The sequence below is a fragment of the Scyliorhinus torazame genome, chromosome 19, assembly GCF_047496885.1.
Source record: "Scyliorhinus torazame isolate Kashiwa2021f chromosome 19, sScyTor2.1, whole genome shotgun sequence".
Taxonomy (NCBI): domain Eukaryota; kingdom Metazoa; phylum Chordata; class Chondrichthyes; order Carcharhiniformes; family Scyliorhinidae; genus Scyliorhinus; species Scyliorhinus torazame.
In genome coordinates this window covers 63,020,992-63,046,192 of record NC_092725.1, presented here as the reverse complement: position 1 = coordinate 63,046,192, position 25,201 = coordinate 63,020,992, and the positions used below count along the sequence as shown (strand labels likewise).

General features: G+C 47.2%; 1 protein-coding gene across 2 annotated transcripts; it reads right to left on the bottom strand.

The window, feature by feature from the left end:
• Positions 1-1,174: 1,174 nt before the first annotated feature.
• LOC140396166 (lactosylceramide 4-alpha-galactosyltransferase-like) lies at positions 1,175-24,348 on the bottom strand. 2 transcript variants are annotated; one of them, XM_072484417.1, is made up of 3 exons: positions 24,060-24,348; positions 22,989-23,072; positions 1,175-2,944 (listed from the first exon to the last, which is right to left on the bottom strand). In XM_072484417.1, the coding sequence occupies exons 2-3, from the start codon at positions 22,989-22,991 to the stop codon at positions 1,784-1,786; spliced, it is 1,164 nt and encodes a 387-aa protein (XP_072340518.1). In that variant the 5' UTR covers positions 22,992-23,072; positions 24,060-24,348; the 3' UTR covers positions 1,175-1,783. The 2 variants fall into 2 exon arrangements, with proteins under 2 accessions (XP_072340518.1, XP_072340519.1); XM_072484418.1 differs by lacking the exon at positions 22,989-23,072 and having other exon boundaries at positions 24,060-24,347.
• Between the last annotated feature and the right edge of the window lie 853 nt (positions 24,349-25,201).

The window sequence follows — 25,201 nt, the reverse complement described above, 5'->3', positions numbered from 1 at the left end:
GCGCCAATCCACGCATGCGCAGTTGGGCCGCACCATCCTGTGCATGCGCGGGGAACTTCTTACCCGCGCCGGCCCCTCACCAACATGGCGCCGAGGTTCTGGGGCCGGCTGCGGAAGGAGGTAGGTCCAGGGAGGGAAGAGGCCGGCCTGCCGATCGGTGGGCCCCGATCGCAGGCCGGCCCCCAGCGTTCCCGCACAGTTCCCGCCGGCAATGACAAGACTGCCATTTTTTTCACCGGCCGCTCGGCCCATTCGGGCCGGAGAATCGCCGCTCGCCGTTTGCGGCGATTCTCCAAGCGGCCCGGCGCGATTCTCGCGCCGCTGGTTTCAGGGGTGTGGGAGAATCGTGTGAGGGTGTCGGGGCGGCATGGCGCGACTCGAGTGGCGCCCCGGCGATTCTCCCACCCGGCGTGGGGGGGGGGGAGAGGGGGAGAATACCGCCCCATATTTACTTTTATTCAAAAGAATTTGCAGTAGTAGGATGAAGAATTTTAACTGCAATTGCATAGGGCCTTAGACAGCCCCTGAAGTGCTGTGTACAATTTTGGTTTCCTTAGCGAAGGAGTTATGAAGTAGCCTTGGGGGGAATGCAACAAAGCTTCACTGGACCGATTCTTAAGATGAGGGGATTGTCCTAGGAGGAAAGATTGAGTAGACTGTGTCTGTTCTTGATACTTGTGCTGGTATTGTTATTGTTTTGGTAATTATTATTGTATTTGTATTGTTCTGCAAAGTTTTGGTATGAAGTGCAAAAATGTCAATAAATATATTTTTCAAAAAGAGAAAGTAAAATAATGAAAATGTATGTTTAAAAATAGATAAACCTTTTATAGGGCTTCACAGGATAGATGTTGGGAGGATAAGAGGTCAGTGATGGAGGATTGACACGAGGAGAAACCTTTGCACTCAAACAACCGTAGGAATTCTCTGCCCCAGATAACTTTGAATGTTTAGTCACAGAGTATGTTCAAGACTGAGATCGATAGATATTTGGATACTAAGGGATGAGGAATTAAGGTTGGATATCAATCCAGATTGTACTGAACTATCGGACAGACTTGCAGAGCCAGTGTACTCTTCTCATTTCTTAGGTTCTTAGTAAAGGTTGTCAACTCAATCCTGGCAAATGCTTTAAAAATGTAGAACATCTATTCGCCAAAAAGTCACAACAAAATGTCTTACAAATATATTAAAACTTTATCAGGACTGAAATTAATTGACTCTGCAAAATTACAGCATTTATTCGTACCACAGTCATATACAGAAAATTAATCGCAATCATATATATGTGGAATCATATCATTTACAGTGCAGAAGGAGACCATTCGGCCCATCAAGTCTGCACCAGCCCTTGGAAAGAGCATCCTATCCACGCAACCCAGTAAACCCACCCAACCTTTTTGGACACTAAGGGCAATTTATCATGGCCAATCCACCTAACCTGCACATCTTTGGACTGTGGGAGGAAACCGGAGCACCCGGAGGAAACCCACGCACACACGGGGAGATTCCGCACAGACACTGACCGAAGCCAGCGAGATTCTCTGGTCCCGCCGCTGCCGGCGGGATTTTCTGTTGACTGTATCCCTCATCACCGGGAAACCTATGAGCCATCGGTGGTTCCAGAACATCCCGCATCCATTTGTAGTATTGTTAAACACACTCGTATCAACTGGAATACAAATTTAAAATGTGTACATTTAAGGCCTTGCACAGGTATAGTTAATTTACATTTGATTATTGATACCTTTAAAGTAACACTGTTTTAACTTTGTGGGCAGTATTATAAATTTCTCTGCCAGCTCAATATTTTATATGAGACTGGACAGTAGACAGAGGTGAGTTGGTCAATCATCACTTTAGAACCTATCTGAAATCTGGTCCCACCACTCTTTTTGTTCCATATATGCAGAGCATAAGAACTGTCCAATAACTTCTGCGCCTCAGACTTACTCATCACCTCAAAGTATTTTTTCCAGTCCTGCCAATGGATTGGATAGAAAGCCTCAGGAGGTAACACCTTCACTCCTTTGCAGTGTTGAATCTTAGTTATGCTCGTCTTTTGACACCACTTTTTAAGAACACGAGTTGCTAACTGAGGTCCCTGGTGACCCCAGATCCATCCATTGTAGTGCTCAACAAAGTCCGTCAAACACTGCCCAATGAAGCCATGGCGCCGATCAAAAGCCATAAAGGCCGTATTCAGTAAATATTGTTGTTCTCTGCCAATACAGTTGGTGAGGTTGAGCAGGTTCTTAAGAACAATAATATCAGTGTCTAAGTAAATCCCACCATATTTCCACATGAGGACAAGTCTACAGGCATCGGACATAACTGGTATTAGATAGGGTTGCCACCATTGGCGCAGTCTTGAATACCACAAAGACAATGGGGTATCTGCAAAAAGTTCCTCCAAATCTAATGGCCTGATCTCGACATTGGGAAAACAGTTCAACAAGGAAACCCCCAAGGTTTGAGTATTTTTCATAGCTGAAATACCCTTCATGAGAAGAACAATCTTGGCCCCGGGATGAGCTCTTGCTGCAGATTCCACGGAACACATGGACAAAAATGATGGGTTGGTTTTGCCGGAGGTTTCCACAAAGAAAATAGTTGTATTATCATCAGGGTGATGGGAATAATTTCTTCCAAAGTTTAAGCCAATGGATGAGCATTTGATGTGGTTGGGCAACATGTATTTAATAGCTTTACTTTGTGCACCACCTCTGTAGTACAGCATTATCAAACAAACAAACTTTAATGAAATCAAAATGCAAACACATAACTTGCACCAGAAATTATTCTTCTGTTTATTCCTTGGTACTAAATATTTGTAAATGAAGTGTGGCTGCCGTTTCGGCTTTTCTTCTGGTGATGTGGAGGGATATTGTCTCATTGGTTTGACCATCGTGAAGCAATGAACTAATTTGCCGTTCAGATTCTTCTGCAGACAAAGGATAAATATTAGCTTTCATTTTCCACATCATCACTTTTTTTTTTAAACTAATAAAACCAGTGCTATATTAGCAGCTACTGAATGTAAAATTCAACAGTGTGGAGTACTGGGATTCTGATACAAGGCACCACAGACTATTAGGAACTAGATTTACCCAACCAGACATTCATATCATTGAGGGAAGACAGAAAAGGAAATTCCATCTTGCAAATCCTAATGGGCCAATGTTAAGAACAAATCAGCACTGTTAGTTGTATATCAATTGTGTTTAATCAGAGGAGAGTGGTGGCATTAACCAGGGATTCAGTTGGGCTCCTATATTTGGAACAGGCTGCTTCCTCCTGTAACCTACTGGTCTAGGTCACCAAATTGGTAAACGAGAAACCTAGAGCAATGCTCTGCAATTCCAGACTCGAATCCCACCAAGATAGATGGTAAAAGTTATCCTGTGGTAGTCATGTGTGAGCTGATAAGTCGGAACAGACTGGAACTAGGGTTTCTTCAGAGGTACATGTCTTTGATCCAGAAACAGTGAGGCAAATTTGTAATCATTTTAAAATATTGGGGTTTGTGAAAATATTTTTAAAACTATTTTTAAAAGACTTTTACAATTTTATATCAATTGCATGATGATTGTTACATTTTATATTTGTTGTAATACCTGGGTCACTGTACATGTGGAGCTTGCACAATCTCCCCGTGTTCCCATGGATCTCACCCCTACAACCCAACCATATGCAGGCTAGGTGAATTGGCCATGCTAAATTTCCCCTTAATTGGAAAAATAAAATTGGGTCCTTAAATTTATTTTTAAAAAGTTGTTCCAACAATGTTATTATGGGCGGCACGGTAGCACAATGGTTAACACTGCTGCCTCACAGCTCCAGGGTCCCGGGTTCAATTCTGGCCTCGGGTGACCGACTGTGTGGAGTTTGCACTTTCTCCCTGTGTCTACATGGGTTTCCTCCGGTTGCTCCGGTTTCCTCCCACACTCCAAAGATGTGCAGGTTAGGTAGATTGTTTATGCTAAATTGCCCATTAGTGTACAAAGGTTTGGTGGGGTTACGGGGATAGGTTGGGGGAATGGACTTAAGTAGGGTGCTCTTTCCAGAGGCTGGTGCAGACTCGATGGGCCAAATGGCCTCCTTCTATTTAAATATTATCATAGAATTTACAGTATTTACAGTACATAGAATTCTACTGTAAATTCTATGCAAATGGGTTTAAAATGCATACAGCCTCTGTTAAAGCTGTGATTAAGGGTCATTACAATTTATTTTGCAGGGGAGAGTTCTGCTGCTAGATTTGAGAAGCATTTATATGTTTCCAGATAAGTGGCTAATGGAATATTGTTTTCGATTGGAGGTCCCTGGAGTGTCGATCATCTATGAGAGATACTGGGTGGGATTCTCCGTCAGCTGACACCAAAATCTGGAAAGGCGAAGGGGCGGAGAATTGGTCCGGACTCCAAAATCGTGGATAGCACTGGGTTCAGGACAATTCGATATTCTCCAGGGCCTCTGCGATACTCCGCAGGGAGGGGGCGAGGTTCACTTGTGCTTTTAAAAATCAGGAAACAGGTGTTGTGGTTGATGAGGGAGAGGAGGGAGGTAGGGAAATGTAGAGGCGCGACCTTGGGCTGCCGGTTCTGACACTGGCCGGGCTAGCAGGGGGGGGGGGTGGATGGCCAGGCATGGACTGCCATTGTCGCTGCCTGAAAGGTAGCCATCTTGCTGCGCACACTACTGACTGCCCACCTTAGCCCATGGTACTGCCAGCCGTATGGGTCCATACACAACCCCCGCACTCCAGCCCCACCCTCCACCTCACCATCCCTACAACCCGCCCTCCACCATACAATCCCCTTAACAGGCCATCTGCCGGCAGAGCATCGCGTGGCCGACCCAAGGGAAATGCCCCTAGAACCCTCTACAGGGAGGTGCTGGAGGGAGGGGGTGTGGGGGGCGATTACAGCTGGCAAGCGCCAGCCAATGGTACACTGGCCCCCACGGTGCTGGACAGAAATGGGGGAGGGCAAGTTCAGCAGTGCTAACCGGGGCCACTGTGAAGCTCGTAGGACTTGGTTGGGTACAGGGGTATGCACTATGCTAAAATGTCGCCCTTTCATCCCCCCCTGCAGACAGTGCATTTGGAATTCAACCAGAAATGGTGGCCTTCCTCCTACTCGCCGCAGCCCTTAGGATGCACTGTGGCTAAGAGCTGGAGCCGCTCGAGGAGGACACTGCAGCAGCGGAGTTTTCTGCAGAGGGACAGGAGGCAGCTGGTGAAGATATCGAGAGCCAGCCACCCAACAGGCCTAGGAGGAGGAGGAGGTGCAAAGGAGGGCGTCGCATGAGGCCTCGTGTGTACCGGCAGTGCCCGTCATTCAAGGACCTGCTGAACCGGGCATGCCAACGAAGACTCTGGCTGAGCAGGGGGACAATGCGACATACCAGTCAGATCATGGCGCACCCGGCACCGCAGGGGAATGGGAGAGGTCACCCGATCCTTGGCCATCAAGGTGACAGTCGCTCTAAACTTCTGTCACTGGGTCCTTGGTGCTGTGGGGACTTGTCCGGGATCTCAGAGCTCAGTGCACAAGTGCATCCGTGCTGTCACGGAGCCCCTATATGCCCAATCAGCATAACACATCCATTTCCATATGGATCAAGCCCACCAGGATGCCCGGGCAGCAGGGTTTTCCGCCATCGCCGAGATGCCCCCGGTCCAACGGATGATTGGCGGGATGTATGTCGTCCTACGAGCACCTGCAGATGACACCCACTTTTCACAAACCTAAAGGGGTTCCCTCGCTGAACGTGCAGCTCGCGTGTGATCATCAGCTGCTCATTATACACGTCTGCGCCTGATACCCGGAGAGTGTCCATGATGCCTTCATTCTGGCTCATTTGATGGTTCCTGGCCTCTTTGATGCGCACCCCCGGCTGGGGGCGCGGTGTGCTGGCTCCTGGGTGACAGGAGTAATCCGCTGCAGTTGTGGCTGATGACGCCTATCCAGAGGCCAGGCGATGAGCATGCGGAGGAGGGCAAGGATGGGCAGGCATAGGTGGCCTCACAATGTGTGCGCCAGGGCCAACGCTCTGATCGTCTCCAGGCTCACCAACGGGGGAGGACTGGCAAGGGGCACGGATAATGCAAGACCCTTCTCGTTACCACCTGCAACACCCTCCTTGATACATACCAGCTGTACTCTGGGGTGCAGTCACTGGGTTGGCAGTAAGAGCGGCTATGGTCCATGGGTTGGAAGGTGATGACAACCTGCTCTGTGATCTGCATTGTTTGACAACGTCAGACTCCTGCCCACAGTAGCACTGTCCACCGTCCACCTGGGCGATCCCTGCATGCGAGCTGGTCATTCAATCACCCAGTCCCATCGGATCCCTGGGGTTAGGTGGGGGGGTCGGACACCGGAGCAGTGAGCGCTGGCCACCCACAACGTCCACCCGTTCCATGCCCGGCCCCCCACGCACCCAGTCTGCGGCCAGCCCAGACCAGCCCACCCCTCAGACAGACAGGTTGTAACATTGTGCACAGTTGTTTAATGTGAAAACATTTATATTAGCACCCTAGCCCCTATCACTAAACTGTGGCCTGCACCTGTGCCAACTTAACTGGTGTCTACTTTTCTGGCCTTATGGGTCCTAATGCTATGTCTGTGTGAATCCCCAGACTGTACACCAGGAGTGGAGGCAGCCTGCTGTGATTCCCGCCCTACAATCTGGGTCTCCCTTGGCAGGCATCTTCTGGAGCGAGCAAGTCAGGATGGGCCCGGCTGCTGCTCGGATGTCCCAGTTGAACTGGTGGCACCCTGTGTGCCCGCTGCCCACCAGATGCGTCAGGGACAAAAGGGGGGCACTGCGGTGCTCCGGCACCTCCCTTGCAGGAGTCACTGACATGGGCCCCATCACCTCCTCCTCCCCCCTCGGGGTGCAGTATGGCCCCTGGGCTACTCCATGGGACAGGGGAGCGAGCGGAGATAACCCCCTGAGGCTCCCTCGCCACTTGTCGCTGCCAGTCCTGAGGCCCGCTGACGTCTTGACCAGGGTCCGTACGCTCGCAGCTGTGGAGCACAGGGAGTGGACCAACTCCGTCTGGGACTGCGCTACATCATGCTGTGACTGTGCCACCACCTTCTGAGTCTGTGCCACATCAGCCAGTGACTGCACCATCTCCCTCTGGGATTAGGCCACCACCCTCCGATCTGTGCCATGTCGGGCAGCACCTGAGCAATGCTGCCAATGCTCTCGGGCATGGCTTGCTGTGACTGGGCTATGCTCAGAAGCGCTGCCGCAATGCCCAGGTGGCTCTGGCACATGGCTGCTTGCGGGAGGGCAGTCCTTCCCTTAGCCTCGGCCTCTACCTGCACAGATTTACCCAGTCCTTAGACATGTTGATCGATAGCCGAAACCCTCGCCCCAAAAGGCTCCATCGCAGACACCACCGTATGGTGGAGGCCTGGGTGGCATGTATGGCCGGCACCGCCTTCTGCTCCTGCTGTGGTTAGACCCCTCCACCTGTGCCTGCAGGTGCTGGATGCTCGCCGACAACACCTCATGTATTCCTTGGCTCTGTGACTGCATCTCCAAAGTGATGGGACTGTCCGTTCCAGAAGGCCGAAACCTGTATGGACGGCAGCTAGTCCCTGGGTCGGCCTGCCCTCCGACCGTCCGCCCCCTCGTGAGTTCATCCCTCTACCTGTTGTACCGGAGCATGTGTGTGGTGTGCACCAGAGTGTCCCAGGAGCCTCTTCACTAAAATGGCCAGCTGAAGTGAGTGTCTCTGGGATGGTGGTGTGTGGTGGAGACAGCTGTGACGTTAAATCTGTGTCATCCCTGGACTCGGGCTCCGGAGTGTCCTGGTTCTCTGGTCGATGGCTCATGTCCATGGCAGTATCATCGTTACTGGTTGGCACCTGGGGTTCTAGCTGTGGTCGGGTGACACCAGAAGTACCCACCCCATCACCAACAACTCCTGCAAGATACAAGACAAGACGCATGATTAGACCGCTGGCTACCAGAGGATGAGCGGGAGATGAGGGAGGTTTGGGGGAGAATAGAGTGCCCGAGGGCATGTGAAATGGAGTCGGTGGGGGTACAGGAAGTGAAGGCGGCAATTGGGAAGACATTAACCCTTTGCATTCTGAACATTTCACAATGTCACAGTGGTGGCATTAGATGCGGAGAAGGATCGGGTGGAGTGGAATTATTGGATTACGGTGGATTCGGCATAAGTTTGTGGCATGGGTGAAGTTGCTGTATAAGGATGCAATGCCGCGTGTGTGCACGATGATATGAATTTCGGATATTTTTTGTTGAACCTTTGAACGAGGAAGGAATGTCCCCCTTTCTGTTTGCTTTCGCGCTAGAGCCCTTGGTCATTGCACTGAGGAGATCAGAGTTGTGGAAGGGGATGGTGAGGGGGGGATGGAGCATAAGGTTTCCTTGTACGCGGATGATTTGCTGTTATGCATTTTGGAGCCGTGCTCCTGGGTGGGGGACATAATGGGTTTGCTTCAAAGATGTGGAATGTTTTCAGGGTATATAAGCTGAATTTGGGGAAAAGTGAGTATTTTGTGGTTTTCTCTCCAGGGGCGGGGATCGGGGTGCGGGGTGGGGGTGGGGTTGCCATTCCGTGTGGCAGCGTCTCATTTTAAGTATCTGGGGGTGCAGGTGGCTTGGTACAGGGCAGGTCTTCGGAAGTTGAAGTTCTCAAGTTTGGTGGGGAGGGTGAAGGCAGATTTGTTGAGGTGGGATAATCTTCCTCTGTCGTTGGTGGGCCGGGTGCAGCCGGTGAAGATGAACATTTTACCACGGATGTTATTTTTATTTCAGTGCCTGCCTAAGGTGTTTTCAAAGGGGTGGACAGGCTGATTTCTTTGTTTGTCTGGGTGGGGAAGGTGGTCAGGATAAGGAAGGTGGTACTGCAGCAGGGACGGAAGTTGGGGGGGGGTTACACCTCCCGAATTTGATGTATTATTATTGAGCGGCGAATGCAGAGAAGGAGTTGGAATAGGGAGGCGGAGGCTTTGTGGATAAGGATGGAGGTGGGTTCATGTAGGGGGTCGGGGTTGTGGGCCCTTTGGCTCCAGGGAGGTATTCGGGAAGTACGGTGGTGATGGCCACTCTGACGATTAGGAAGCAGTACTATAGGTTAGGAGTGGGGTCAAGGGTGATGCTGATCAGTGATAGGTTCCACAAGAGTTTGGGTTTTTTCATTCTGAATTTTGGGAGAGTTGGTTACCGTTGACTATTAAGGGGGAGGTGGATTTAATGGGTTGGATGTGTTTATTTTAGTGTAAAATGTTGAAAATTGGAATAAAGGTACTTAAAAAACATGAGTTCCGGTGGTGAGTGGGTGAAGGCTCACCAAGCAGGGGCTCCTTTGTGGGACCTTTAAATGTAGCTCGGAGACCCGGACCGGCTGTTTCCGATAGTCCTGGACTTAGACAGTTGTTTTGTGTGTCGCAGTAGCTGCTTTATTTTCAGTTTAAAATAAACCAGTTTAGCCTTTCACTCGGCGCCTCCTGAAATGATTACAATTTCTGCCCAAGGCTTTTGCTCCCCATCATGAATTGAAGCAGATATCTCTCTCAGGTGAAGCTCAAACGCCAAGCAGGGGAGATGTGTGGTTGTGTGAACTGTGTTGAGACACAAAATCAATGCTTGGTATATCTCATGATGCAAAATGGAGGCTGTAACCAGATGAAGGACCGAGGCAAATCCCACAATGGGAGCTATTCTGCTGGACAAAGCTATGGTGTGCCATGGTGTCTGACTCAGATTGTAGAGCAGCTCGCAGATTTCATAAGGAGTGTCAGGAAGTCGCAGGGCAGAATTCTCCGTAAGCTGACTCCAAAAATCAGGGCGTGCGATCAGGAGGAGAGTAGCTTCCGACGCCAAAATCGCATCAGGCGCCGGTTTGAAGCCTCCTCAAAAACAACCCCAGTCTGAACAATCTCTCTTCATAGCTAAAACTCTCCAGCCCAGGCAAGATCCTGGTAAGTCTCCTCTGCACCCTTTCCCGTGCTATCACATCCCTCCTATAATGTGAATTCCAAAACTGCACACTTTGGCTGTGGCCTAACCAACGTTTTATACAGTTCCAGCATAACCTCTCTGCTCGGCGAATAAAAGCAAGTATACCATCAACTGCTGTATCCCCCTGCCCTGCTACAGGGACTGGTGTGCATGCACACCATGAACCTCGGTGTTTCCCAGGGGCTTATATTCCCTTGCCTGGTCTGTCCTGCCCAAATGCATCACCTCACACTTATCCAGATTGAATTCCATTTGCCACTAATCAGCTGATCTGACCAGCCATCTAAATTCTCCTGTAATCTAAGGCCATCCTTCTCACTATTTACCAGGCCACCAATTTGTGTATCATCCGTGAATGCACTGATCGACCCTCCTACATTCATATCTAAACCACAAATAGCAAGGCCCCAATAGTGATTCCGGTGGTGATACAAGCTTCCAGTCAGAAAAACGCCCCTTGATGATCACCCTCTGCTTCCTGCTACTCAGCCAATTCTGGATCCAATATGCAAAATTTCCTTGGGTCCAATGGGCTCTTACCTTTGCTTTGTCTCCCATGTGGAACCTTATCAAAAGCCTTGCTGAAGTCCAAGTAGACTACATCAAATGTACTTCCCTCATCTTCACACCTGGTCACCTCTTCGAAAAATTCAATCAACTTGATCAGAGATGGCCTCCTCTTAACAAAACCACGTTGACTGTTCTTGATTAATCCCTGCCTCCCCAAATGCAGATTAAATCTGTCTCTCAGAATTGCTTCCAATAGTTTCCCCACTACTGCAATTAGACTGACTGGCCTGTAGTTTCCTGATTTATCCCTTCCTCCATTCTTGAATAATGGCACCACATTGGCTATCCGCCAGTCCTGCAGACCTCTCCAGTGGCCAGAGATGAATTACAATTATTGCCAGTGTTCCTGCTATTTCCTCCCTTGTCCCACTCAATAGCCTAGGATGCATTTCACCTGGCCCTGGAGATTTGGCTACTTTTAAGCCTGTCAGACCACTCAGAAACTCCTCTCATTCTATGTTAATTTATTCATTTTATTACAGTCCTTCCTGATTTCTATACCCACACCATCCCACGATTCACAAAACATTGAATCAGTTGAGAGCAAATAACTTCAGACAGACACTTTGTACTGGAAAACAACCAGGAATCAACATTTTTTAAAAAAAAATTTAGAGTACCCAATTATTTTATTTCCAATTAAGGGGCAATTTAACATGGCCAATCCACCTAACCTGCACATCTTTGGGTTGTGAGAGTGAAACCCACGCAGACATGGGGAGAATGTGCAAACTCCACATGGACAGTGACCCAGGGCCGGGATTCAAAACCGGGTCCTCAGCGCCACAGTTCCAGTGCTAACCACTGTGCCACACGCCATCCCAGGGAATCAACATTTTTTAAGTAGGAGTACAGGCTGAGCATTTAATGAGGGGGAATATAGCTAAATGGTCAAATAAAGATCACAAATTCTACATTAGTCAATGGAATTTGGTTTACTTCTCGTTACACCCAAGTTGAAAGAGTCAGGAGGTTGCATGGTTTTATAATCCAACTCTGCATTTAATAATTATTTTGGAGAAAGAGCTGAAGCAACCTGAGATTGAAATATATTTAGAGTTAGCTCACCCCGAACTGTACAATATTTCCTGAGGGACATTTCCAAATTATCCTTCAAAGAATCCTGTGACAGGATTCACTTCTACACCACAGATTGTGTGTCTTTCTTGAAACTCACGTGAATTCAGTTGTCCTTTCAATTTGCTTTTTCTAATCAGCCCAGAGAGTCAACTGGTATATAAACTCTACAACCAAGTTTAGCAATCAGTCTGAAATCAATTTAAGTCATGATCCTCCACCTCCTTTCCAACTCAGGCCCAAATCAACTCCTCTACCACCGACCCTCGCCAACATTTGCCCTACTCCTCTTCAATACAGGTATAAACCATCTCCTCCATCTCACAGACACAGGCCCCGATGTTGTTCCACTTCCTCTTCTCCAACACAGACCCCGATCTTCCTCCATATTTCTCGTCCTCTCCACAGGTCCCGATTCTTCTCCACCTCCTCTTCAAAACAAGCCCGATTCTCCTCCATTGCTTCTTTTTAAACAATAAATCATTGGTTGTTTCAGAATGTTTTTATAATTTTGTTATTAACTGGAATGCATGGTGTTATTATTATTCATCAGTCTTCTAAGAGTGTACACTCCACTGACGTGTGACTGGCAATAAAGTCTATTGATGTTCACACGGGTAATATTGATTTGAAGACAAGTGCCACTTGATTGCTTTTTTAAAATCAATCACATCAATAATTAATAGACACTGTATCCATTATCAAAAATGGCGGCTCTCAGGAATTCATTACGACAGGCACAATTTCTGAACTTCACTCATTATCTTGCAGTGAGAGTTTCAAATCTCACAATTAATCGCATACATGTGCCCATGAAAGAGGCTGAGGTTTCCCCCCCAAAAAAGGTTACCCAGACGACAGCAGCAGTGGTGGAGTCAGCCTACACTGGGTTGTGGCTAACAGCGATCATCATCTTCTGTCAGTCTGTCAGTGATCTGATTTGCATGGGCTTTAAACATTGTCCCAATTCAGACAGGATTTATTTACTTTCTCTGAATCGTTAATGTTTTACAGAGGAAGGTTAGTGAAAGATTTGTAAGACTTGTGGTGTGCAAGTTCATTTAGATAGGTGCAACCGCCTAACGTTTTTATACAGAGCTATATTTGTGTAACGAACTGCATTTTGCATTCAGCCGGCTTTTCAGTTCGGTTGACTTGTGTTTTTCCAGTTCAATGTAATCTCCACTGGATTACTGAACTCGGGGATTTGTTAAATTAAAATGCTCCACAAGGAAACATTAACGATGCCTGGACTGACATATTACTCCGGTATTTTTTCCGAGGGCAAATGAGATCACTGATTCCTATGCCATTAATATTTGGCAGGGGATTACAAGGTTTTCCTTTTTAACAATTTTAGATTGTCTTTTCAGGTCGCATAATTTTTTTAAATATAGCAATTTATGACTCAGACACTGACTCTTTTTATTGTTTAATGAATTAGAGGACGTCTAATTTAGGTATACAAGAGGATAGAAGGTATTGACAAAGTGGATATAGAACAGATGCTTTGATGTTTAAAAATATAGCAATTTATGATCAGATACTGACTTTATTTTTAATGAACTGAAGAGAAGAATGAGAGGATAGCTAATTGAGGTATATAGGATGATAAATGGTATTGGCAAAGTAGACATAGAGCGGATGCTTCCTCTTGTGGGGCAATCTAGAACGAGAAGTCATAGTTTTAGGAAAGTTTTGTGGGCCGCAAGGTAGCACAAGTGGATAGCACTGTGACTTCACAGCGCCAGGGTCCCAGGTTCGATTCCCTGCTGGGTCACTGTCTGTGCGGAGTCTGCACGTCCTCCCCGTGTTTGCGTGGGTTTCCTCCGGGTGCTCCGGTTTCCTCCCACAGTCCAAAGACGTGCAGGTTAGATGGATTGGCCATGATAAATTGCCCATGGTGACCAAAAAGTTTAGGAGGGGTTATTGGGTTACGGGGATAGGGTGGAAGTGAGGGTTTAAATGGGTTGGTGCAGACTTGATGGGCCGAATGGCCTCCTTCTGCACTGTATGTTCTATGTTCTAGGATAAGAGGTAGCAGATTTAAAACAGAGATGAGGAGAAGTTACTTCAATCAAAGGGTCGTGAATCTGTGGAACTCGCTACCGAGTGCAGTAGATGCTGGAGTAAATTTGGGGAGAAAGACAGATTTTGAATTAGTAATGGATTGAAGGGTAATGGAGGGCAGGCAGGAAAGTGTTGAGATGGAATCAACTATGATTGTATTGAATGGTGGAGCAGGGTCTAGGGGCTGAATTGTCTATTCCTGCTCCTAGTTCTTACGTTCTTAATTTGTGAAATACTGGGAATAGCATTTCTGAATTATCTATCAATCTATCTTGGAATAAATTTACTCCACACATCCCTGACTGGATAGGATCTGACCTTGCAGCAATGATTGGAACAAAAGCACTCTCCCCATACAAACACAGGCTGATTCTTCATGTTGCGCTGTGTCCCAGTGCTGAAAGGTGCACTGCTTATTCACCCCATGGTCAAGTCATATCGGAGTGCAGGCCCAATCTCAGCCTTGCAGCAACAAAATAGGAAGGCCTGCAGCTTCATAACAGAGGTGAAGCCAACCATTAAGTATGATTGTAAATCAAGGAAGATAAAGTTTGTACAAGATTGATGGGCGAATGGAAGTTACTGCTTGACAGAACAGGGAGCTGGTTCATTTTTGCTGCATGTCCTGTACACTATGAATACTTCAGAATTCCAGGGGCATGTTGCTAAGCAATAAGAAAAACAACTTGCTCAACATTATTTCACAACAAAAGTTATTTGAAAGCACCAAACATCCAATGCAGTAATTTTTCCGATGGCCAATATAATAGTGTCAAGATTGTGACATTTTGGGATTAGTGGCTTTGCTGTTCAAATTTGCATTGGAAGTGTTTGTTTACCAATAGTTCCACTCAGAATCATCATACAATTTACAGTTCAGAAGGAGGCCATTCAGCCCATCGAGTCTGCACCGGCCCTTACAAAGACCACCCTATTCAAGCCCACGTATCTACCCTATCTCAGTAACCCAGTAATCCCCACTTAACCTTTTTTGGACACTAAGGGCAATTTATCATGGCCAATCCACCTAACCCACACATTTTTGAACTTTGGGAGGAAACCAGAGCACCTGGAGGAAACCCACGCAGACACGGGGAGAATGTGCAGACTCCACACAGACAGTGACCCAAGACGGGAATCGAACCTGGGACCCTGGAGCTGTGAAGCAATTGTGCTAACCACTGTGCTACCGTGCCGCCCGAACTCATATCTAAAAATGAAATATCAACCTGGTGAAGCTACAACACAGGACCATTTACATGCGAAACAGCAGAAGCAGCATGAAATAGACCGAGCTAAGCAATTCTATAACTATCGGATCAGATCAGAGATTACTGCTGCAATATTCAGGTGTGGCTGGTTAACAATTAACGGAATGAGGAGGCGCTCCAAATATACTCCATTCCTAATGATGGGGGAGCCTAGCATGTCGGAGCAAAGAGCAAAGCTGAAGCATTTGCAATCATCTTCAACTAGATGTGCCAAATGGATGGTCCAACTTTAGCCCCCTACCACCATAGGTGCCACTTTTCAGACAGTTTGATTCACTCCATGTGATATCAAGAAATGACTGTGGGAACTGGATACAGCAAAGGCTGTGGGTGGTGACAACATCCAGACATAGACTCCAGAACAACTGTACCCCTAGCCAAGCTGTTCCAGTATAGCTACAGCACTGGCATCTACCTGACAACATAGAAAATTGCCCAGTTATGTCCTGTGCACAAAAAACATGACAAATCCAATCCAGCCAATTATTAACCCATCAGTCTATTCTCAATTATCAGTGATGGAAAGTGTTGTTAACAGTGCTATCGAGCAGGACTTAGTCAGCAACAACCTGTTCACTGATGCTCAGTTTGAGTTCCATCAGGATCACTCTGCTCCTGACCTCGTTAACTTCGTCCAAACATGAATAAAAGAGCTGAACTCATGAGGTGAGGTGAGGTGAGAATGGCTGCTCTTGATATGGCAGCATTTGATAAGGTGTGGCATCAAGGAACCCTAACAAAGTTGAAATCAGGAGGAACAGAGAGATCAGGAATAAGAAGGGTGCAGTCACAATGTTGGGGGTTTACTACAGGCCACCCAACAGCCAGCGGTAGATAGAAGAGCAGATAGGTAGACAGATTTTGGAAAGGAGTAAAAGCAACAGGGTTGTTGCGATGGGAGACTTTAACTTCCCCAATATTGACTGGGACTCACTTAGTGCTAGGGGCTTGGACGGGGCAGAGTTTGTAAGGAGCATCCAGGAGGGCTTCTTAAAATATGTAGATAGTCCAACTAGGGAAGGGGCTATTCTGGACCTGGTATTGGGGAATGAGCCCGGCCAGGTGGTAGAAGTTTCAGTAGGGGAGCATTTCGGGAACAGTGAGCACAATTCAGTAAGTTTTAAAGTGCTGGTGGACAAGGATAAGAGTGGTCCTAGGATGAATGTTCTAAATTGGGGGAAAGCTAATTATAACAGGCAGGAACTGAAGAACCTAGATTGGGGGTGGATGTTTGAGGGTAAATCAGCATTTGACATGTGGGAGGCTTTCAAATGTCAGTTGAAAGGAATTCAGGACCGGCATGTTCCTGTGCGGAAGAAGGATAAATACAGCAAATTTTGGGAACCTTGGATAACGAGAGATATTGTAGGCCTCGTCACAAAGAAAAAGGAGGCATTTGTCAGGGCTAGAAGGCTGTGTGGAATGTAAGGAAAGTAGGAAGGAACTTAAGCAAGGAGTCAGGAGGGTTAAAAGGGGTCACGAAAAGTCATTGGCAAATAGGGTTAGGAAAATCCCAAGGCTTTTTACACGTACATAAAAAGCAAGAGTGTAGCCAGGGAAAGGGTTGGCCCACTGAAGGACAGGCAAGGGAATCTATGTATGGAGCCAGAGGAAATGGGCGAGGTACTAAATGAATACTTTGCATCAGTATTCACCAAAGAGAAGGAATTGGTGGATGTTGAGTCTGGAGAAGGGTGTGTAGATAGCCTGGGTCACATTGACATCCAAAAAGCCGAGGTGTTGGGCGTCTTGAAAAATATGAAGGTAGATAAGTCCCCAGGGCCTGATGGGATCTACCCCAGAATACTGAAGGAGACAAGAGAGGAAATTGCTGAGGCCTTGACAGAAATCTGTGGATCCTCACTGTCTTCAGGTGATGGCCCGGAGGACTGGAGAATAGCCAATGTTGTTCCTTTGTTTAAGAAGGGTAGCAAGGATAATCCAGGGAACTACAGGCCGGTGAGCCTTACGTCAGTGGTAGGGAAACTACTGGAGAGAATTCTTCGAGACAGGATCGGTCATAATATCCACTCATGTATATAATGAGATGCAGACAGGCAGTGATTGACACACAGGATGACCAGTAAGCACACAACACAGTGCAGCCAATCACCAAACAGGACACTACCACTATAAAGCCAGAGGACACTAGGTTTCCCGTTCTCTCAGGACCCAGCCACTGAGACAGTCAGAGTCCACGAGCTAGCAAGTGCAAACACCATGTGGTAGCTAGTAAGTCTGGTCAGGCTACTACAAGGTCTCCAGTCAGTTCAGTATAGTGTCGACCCACAGCTGAATATGTGTATCAGTTCTATCATTGAATAAAACAGTGTTGGATCTTCTCCAGTGTTAGACGTCTGTTTCTAGCTTCCCTGCATCGAGTGCAGTCCACTTCGAACCTACCTGCCTAACACATTAGGATCTACTCACATTTGGAAGCAAATGGACCTATTAGCGAGAGGCAGCACGGTTTTGTGAAGGGGCGGTCTTGTCTCACTAACTTGATAAGAGTTTTTCGAGGAGGCCACAAAGATGATTGATGCAGGTAGGGCAGTGGATGTTGTCCATATGGACTTCAGTAAGGCCTTTGACAAGGTCCCTCATGGCAGACTTGTACAAAAGGTGAAGTCACACGGGATCAGGAGTGAGCAGGCAAGATGGATAGAGAATTGGCTCGGTCATAGAAGGCAGAGAGTAGCAATGGAAGGGTGCTTTTCTGATTGGAGGGCTGTGACTAGTGGTGTTCCGCAGGGATTAGTGCTGGGACCTTTGCTGTTCGTAGTATATATAAATGATTTGGTGGAAAATGTAACTGGTCCGATTACTAAGTTTGCAGACGACACAAAGGTTGGTGGAATTGCGGATAGCGATGAGGACTGTCAGAGGATACAGCAGGATTTAGATCGCTTGGAGACTTGGGCGGAGAGATGACAGATGGAGTTTAATCCAGACAAATGTGAGGTAATGCATTTTGGAAGTCTAATGCAGGTAGGGAATATACAGTGAAATGGTAGAACCCTCCCCGAACAGGCGCCGGAATGTGGCGACTAGGGTCTTTTCACAGTAACTTCATTTGAAGCCTACTTGTGACAATAAGCGATTTTCATTTTTCATTTCAAGCGTATTGATAGTCAGAGAGATCTAGGTGTAAGGTCCACAGGTCACTAAAAGGGGCAGCACAGGTGGAGAAAGTAGTCAAGAAGGCATACGGCATGCTTACCTTCATTGGCCGGGGCATTTAGAATAAAAATTGTCAAGTCATGTTGCAGCTATATAGAACCTTAGTTAGGCCACACTTGGAGTACAGTGTTCAATTCTGGTTGCCACACTACCAGAAGGATGTGGAGGCTTTAGAGAGCATGCAGAAGACATTTACCAGGATGTTGCCTGGAGGGCATTAGCTATGAGGAGAGGTTGAATAAACTCGGTTTGTTCTCACTGGAACGACGGAGATTGAGGGGCGACCTGATAGAGCTCTACAAAATTATGAGGGGCATAGACAGAGAGGATAGTCAGAGGCGGAGGCTTTTTCCCAGGGTAGGGGGTCAATTACTAGGGGGCATAGGTTTAAGGTGCGAGGGGCAAAGTTTAGAGGAGATGTACGAGGCAAGTTTTCTTTACACAGAGGGTAGTGGGTGTCTGGAACCCGCTGCCGGAGGAGGTGGTGGAAGCAGGGACGATAGTGACATTTAAGGAGCATCTTGACAAATACATGAATAGGATGGGAATAGAGGGATATGAACCCCGGAAGTGCAGAAGATTTTAGTTCAGATGGGCAGCATGGGTCGGCACAGGCTTGGATGGCCGAAGGGCCTGTTCCTGTGCTGTACTTTTCTTTGTTTTTTGTTTTGGAATCAGGCTGAAAACTCTTTGTTGGTCGAAGCCATACTTAGCACAAAGGAAGATGTTGAAAGCCAATCCTCTCAACTTGGGTATTGATATAGGCCTTCCTCAAGAGCAGCTGCCTTAGCCCAACCATCTTCTGGTGTTAAATCAATGACCTTCCCATTCATCATAATGTCAGAAGTGTCAATATTCATTGACGATTGCACAATGCTCAGCACTATTTGCGACTCCTCAGATACTGAATGAGTCAGTAGCCACAGCATCGAGACCTGGGCAACATTTGGGATTGGGCTGATAAGTGGCAAGTAACATTTGCACCATACAAGTGCCAGGCAATGAGCATCTCCAACAAGAGAGGATCCAACAATCTCATTTTGACATTCATTGTCACTGAATACCTCAATAATCAACAACTTGGTGGTTACTACTGACCAGGAATTGAACTGAATCAGCCATATAAATACCAAAGAGAAAATACTGGAAAATCTCAGCAGGTCTGGCAGCATCTGTGGGGAGAGAAAAGAGCTGACGATTCGAGTCCAGGTGACCTTTTGTCAAAGACAAAGGGTCATCTAGACTCGAAACATTAGCTCTATTCTCTCCTCCAGATGCTGCCAGACCTGCTGAGATTTTCCAGCATTTTCTCTTTGGTTTCAGATTCCAGCATCCGCATTAATTTGCTTTTAGCCATACAAATACCATGGCTACAAGAGCAGCTCAAGAGGTTAGGGGCGGGATTCTGCTGCCGCATTTGCCTGGTGATCGGAGAACCCCACCCGAAGTCAATTGATTTTTCCATTGTCGGCTGCTTGCCCGTGGCGCTCTTGCTGCAGGCGGGGTGGGAGAATCCAGCCCCAGGAATTCTGTGGGGGGTAAATCACCTCCTAACTTCCCAAAGTCTGTCCACCATCGACAAGGAACAAATGGAATATTCTCCACTTGCTTGGATGGGTGCAGCTCCAACAACACTCAAAACTGCTCATCATGAAAACAAAACTGTTTACTTGTTTGGCATCCCATTCATCACCTTAAGTATCCCGGTCCCTCACCACCAGCACACGGTAGCAGCACTGTGTACCATATACAATGCACTGCAGCAACTGGTCAAAGGTCCTTTGGTCGTGCCTTCCAAACCTTGACCACTGCCACCTAGAAGGACAAGGGTGTCGGACAACTGGAACACCACCACCTGCAAGTTCCTCTCAACACACATTAACCTGAATTGGAACTGTATCTCTGTTCCTTTAGTGTTGCTGGGACAAAATTCTGGAACTACCTCCCTGCACTGCGAATGTACCTATCTCACCTGGATTCCAGCAGTTCAAGGCTCACCACCACATTCTCAAGGGCAATTACGGATGGGCAACAAATACTAGCCTCGCCAGCAATCAAATAAATAAGATTGTTAATTTTTATCAACGTCTACTATTCAGGGGATAAACTGAAAACACCCCTGAAACACCATTTCCTTGTGGCAAGACATTCAATAGCGAGTTGTAAATTCCAATGAAATTGACTATTTTAGCACTACTTTTCTGAAATGTATCAACTCATAGTATGCAAATGTTTTTTCCTTATTGCCACAGCTGAGTCATCCGGGATGGTTTTATTGAATCAAATCCCTGAGCAAGGCACAAAAGGAACACAATTGTGGAGTGCCTTGTTTGGCTCTGACATGACCTAAACTCAAGCATGTCTGTGGTTTCAGGACATAATCAAGGCCTAAAGAGCCACAGAAATACATTTGCCCCCCCCCACCAGTGGGGCCTTGTGCCCAACGAGAATCATAGAATCCGCGGAGTTCCTGCGGTGCGGATGGAGGCCATTCAGCCAGCCGGGTCTGCGCCGACCCTCTGGGAGAGCACGCCCATGCCCCACTATCCCGCCCTCAGGCCAGGATAGCTCCCTGTATTATCATCATTATTTAAGAATATCAGGACCGACAAACTCCACCTGAATACTGACTGCACAGATCCACGATATGTACACACAAATTGAAGGTCATCAGTCAACAGTAAGATAAATGCAAAAGAAATGTAATATATTAAGGCTGAGCTATATTGGTAAAGGATTGAAGCTATTGGGCACTCAGTTTGAATATCCAATCCTGTGAAAAGAGTTTCATTTTGAAGGTCATCAATTTTGGAATCTATATATCGGGTTCATGTGCATTTACTGCTCAGAATGACTTCTGTATTATTGTTTTGGCACAATGCATTTGGATTTTTAAAAGTTTAAAAGATGGGGGGAAAAAAACTCATATCCTAGTCCACATAACTCTGTACAATCTTAAACGATTTCAACCTCTAATTGGACACAGTATAATGCCCATGGTTGGTATTTCCACTTGGTATTGACCTGCTAGGCTAATGTTCCAGACCCAATGTGGGCCTTCTAACCAGCTGTCTTGCCACCCAAACTCCTCCGATGCTGCCTCAAGACTCAATAAACCCAGCAGTTTCGACAGCATTTCGGGTTGGGGGCAGGGACAAGGGAAATGCCGATTCGGGGAACCATAGATTTGAGCCAGGGAAGTGGGATGGAAATTTTCGGAGATGGGAGGAGAAAGGAATTAGGACACTAAAAGATTTGTTTCTTGGGGGGTCGTTTTGCGGGATTGAAGGAGCTGGGAACGAAGTATGGGCTGGAGCAGGGGGAAATATTGAGATACATGGAGGTTCAAGACTTTGCCAGAAAGTAGATACAGAGCTTCCTGTAGAGACGGCTTCCACATTGCTGGAGGAGGTGCTGACGGCAGGGGGACTGGAGAAGTGGGTAGTATCAGTGGTTTACAGGGCTATTTTGGAGGGGGAGAGGGTGCCGCTAGAAGGGATCAATGCAAAGTGGGAAGAAGAGTTGGGAGAGGGTATGGATGAGGGGTTCTTGTGTGAGGTGCTCCGGAGGGTGAACGCCTCCACCTTGTGTGCGAGGTTGGGGCTGATACAGCTGAAGGTGGTGTATAGAGCGGACCTTACAAGGGCGAGGATAAGCCGGCTCTGAGAGGGGGTAGAAGACGTATGTGAACGTTGCGGGGGGGGGGGCCGCAAACCACATTCATATGTTTTGGTCCTGTCCAAAGCTGGAGGACTACTGGAAGGTGGTGTTTCGGGTAATCTCTAAATCTCTGGTGCACGTGAAACTGGACCCGGGTCCTCAGGAGACCATATTCGGGGTGTTGGACCAGCCGGGGTTGGAAACGGGTGCAGAGGCAGATGTTGTAGCCTTCGCCTCGTTGATCGCCCGAAAGCGGATCCTGTTGGGGTGGAGATCAACCTCTTCACCCTGTGCCCTGGCGTGGCAGGGGGGCCTGCTGGAATGCTTGACGCTTGAAAAGGTCAAATTTGAACTGAGGGGTAGGATGGAAGGATTCTACAATTCATGGGCATTATTCATTCTGCACTTTCAAGAATTGGATCACATCGAACATTAGAGGGGTTGGGGGCTGAGAGGGTTGGGGGGAGAGGGACTGTATGTGTTAATGGTGACTATGGGTGATTCCTGATTCTCTTTGTCATTTGTTTATGTTAACATGCGGGCTAATGTTTGGGGGTTTGGTGGGAGGATGGGATAGTTGTTATTGATATGGGGATTGACATTACATTCGTTACTGATTATTGTTTATTGTTGGGTGTAAATTTGGGAAAAAATGTGAAAAAAGAGAATAAAAAAAATATTTTTTAAAAAAAACTCAATAAACCCAAACCCACCCACCCAAGACTCCCAGAGATGAAAACATGGTAGATATGGGGGTGACAGCAAGGCTTTCCGAAGTCAGAAAATGATCCGGTTGACATTCCCGAGCCCAATGACAAATTCTTAAGTGTTATTGGACAACCGTCAGCCCACAGTATGAACTAACCTAAATTGGTTGATAACCTAATTGGTTGATAATCTTCCCTGACTCTCTGGTGTTCAAATAGGGCAAAAATTGACACTTGCGGAAACGTTGTTAACCATTCCCTTCTGAATTGTGAAAGGCACCTAGCCCACCAACCTCACACATGTGGGAGAAATTCTGGAGCCAAATCGAAATTGCACTGGAGAAAATAAATCCTTACTCTTAACTAGATTTCCGGAGAAATAAACCTTCAGTCAATCGCATGGGATTTCACATTCTGGCAAACTAAATGCATTCCATACCATGGAAGATTAGTGGTGCAGAGGTAAAGTCTTCTTTCAAAAAGGCAAGTCTGCTTGACCCAATGTAGCCCCAATTGAGCCCATCTGAAATAATCAGAAAATGAGGCAAGTTCTTCCACATTGAGAATCAGTTTGCTACTTCACCCAAACAATTAGAAGACTTAATTTAAAAATATCAAACTTTTAAAAATAAATTTGCTAATATGATAATTCTAAAGGCATCAAATCCAATGTGGAGATTAGACACTCATGTTTGTCATTCAATGCAACCCGAGGGTTATAATCTACACTTATAAAGTGCAGGAAAAAGAATGAACTTTACTCATGGGGTCCTATATATACAAAAAATACACACATTTTTATAGATCTCCTTTACCCTGGAACTAAGATTTTATTTCTGAGGGATGTTCCAATCCTTGTAGTGAATGAATAATTACGGAGAGTTTTAAAGGGTCATAAAGTGTGTCAGGCAATACACGAGTATAAAGACGGTAACATAAAGTGAACCAAAGTATTGATCCCTAATGTAGGGATGGGCCATATTCCCCCTCAAAACGAACCTCGGGCGGGACTAGATCGGCTCCAACGGAACTGAGAACAGATTTGGGATGTTGACAGAAGCAAATGTACCACGGATGCTGGAAATCTGAATGAATGAATAGAAAATGCTGCAAGTGCTCAGCATGGTCTGTCAGCATCTGGGGGGGGGGGGGGGGGCAGAGTTCACCTTTCCTGTCCAATTTCTTCAGTCCGTCGGATTTGGGATTGTTCTGTTGTTGTTGATTTTTTTTACCGAACGTGGTTCTGAGTTTTTTCACCGCCCCTTCTCGGAAAAAGGTGCAGGAAGGGAGATTTGCATAACCCAATCATTTCAGCATCCAACAAAGATTTTAAGCGACAGCGGTGAAAGTCCCACTGTAAGCATCGCTTTCTCGCATAGCAACTGAGCGGTGATCCTGTCCCTCGATCCCCTTTTACCTCCTGTGGGAGGGGGGTCAACTCCGAGTTTACCAACTGGGGTGGGCTTCACCTGCTGGGGTCTTCTATCCCACACACTCCCTCCCAGCTCACCTGTAGGGTTTATCCACCCCTGTCCTGCTCTGCCGAGCTCGCCTGCTGCTTGTGGCGCCTCCGCCTTCCCTGGGATGAACTCTCCTGTCCTGGTTGCACATATACCGCGATGAAAGAGTGAAAGCAGAGGGAGATGCGGAGGTGGCTCCTGGCAACTGGCAAACACTTGGACGGAAGTCCCAATCGCAGCTCAAAAAAACATCAAACGGGTGAAGCCACACCTCTAGGCACACAACCAATAAAGAGTCAAAACGGCCACAGCCCCTGTTCGGGTGGAAGGTCCCTCAGCTTCTCCTGTTGAGTGGGGTGGGAACGGGAACTAGACGCAAAATATTCCGCTTGGCCAGCCGGAGTCTGTGACACTAAAACTGAGGGAAAAGTCAGAAAACTCTCGTTTAACCAAAGAGTGAGATAAACGCGGGGGCGGGGCGGGGGTAGTAGTCTCTGTTCAAACATTTTGATGTCCAATTTAGGCCTTAATGAGCCTATTTTAACGATTCAACCAACTTGCCCTCAAATATAATTCAAGGTTGAAATAATGCTGGAAATGAAGAAAAATGCGGAAAAGATCCAGCAGGCCAGGCAGCATCTGTGGAGAGGGGAAGCCGTGAACTTTTTTGTCCGCATTGGGTGGGTGATGTTGGATGTTTAAGTGGCGACGGGGGAGGGAGCCTGGAGCCGCCCTGCTGCCTCAGTCAGCAGTTAGTGCAAAATTACCATCACGGTAAATGAGTGGAGTCTTCAACGAGGAACAGTCACCCGGGAGGAGCGTTAAGCCTGGACCTGCCAACCAGCAGTCCTTAAAGACTTTCTGGACCACTTTGTCAATGATGTGCCAATGCTCTTTTCAGCCTTTGTTCTGTGACTTCTCCCAGGATTTTCATCTAAAGAGAGGGAGCGCTGTGCTGCTCCCCACCATTGCAGACTCTTAATTTGGGTGGGTGGGTGGGGGGGGGAGAGATGAGACCAGAAAGAATGGCACCAGAGGCGATAAGCAGGAGAGTGGCATGTGCTCCACCCCATCTATTGCTCCAGCTGATATGGAGATCTCTCCTCCTCGGGGACCCCCAGAGTCACATCTGAGAATCTGTACACCTCCTCTCTTGGCCCTTGAGCCATCCTGCAATGTCTCATTGTGTTCT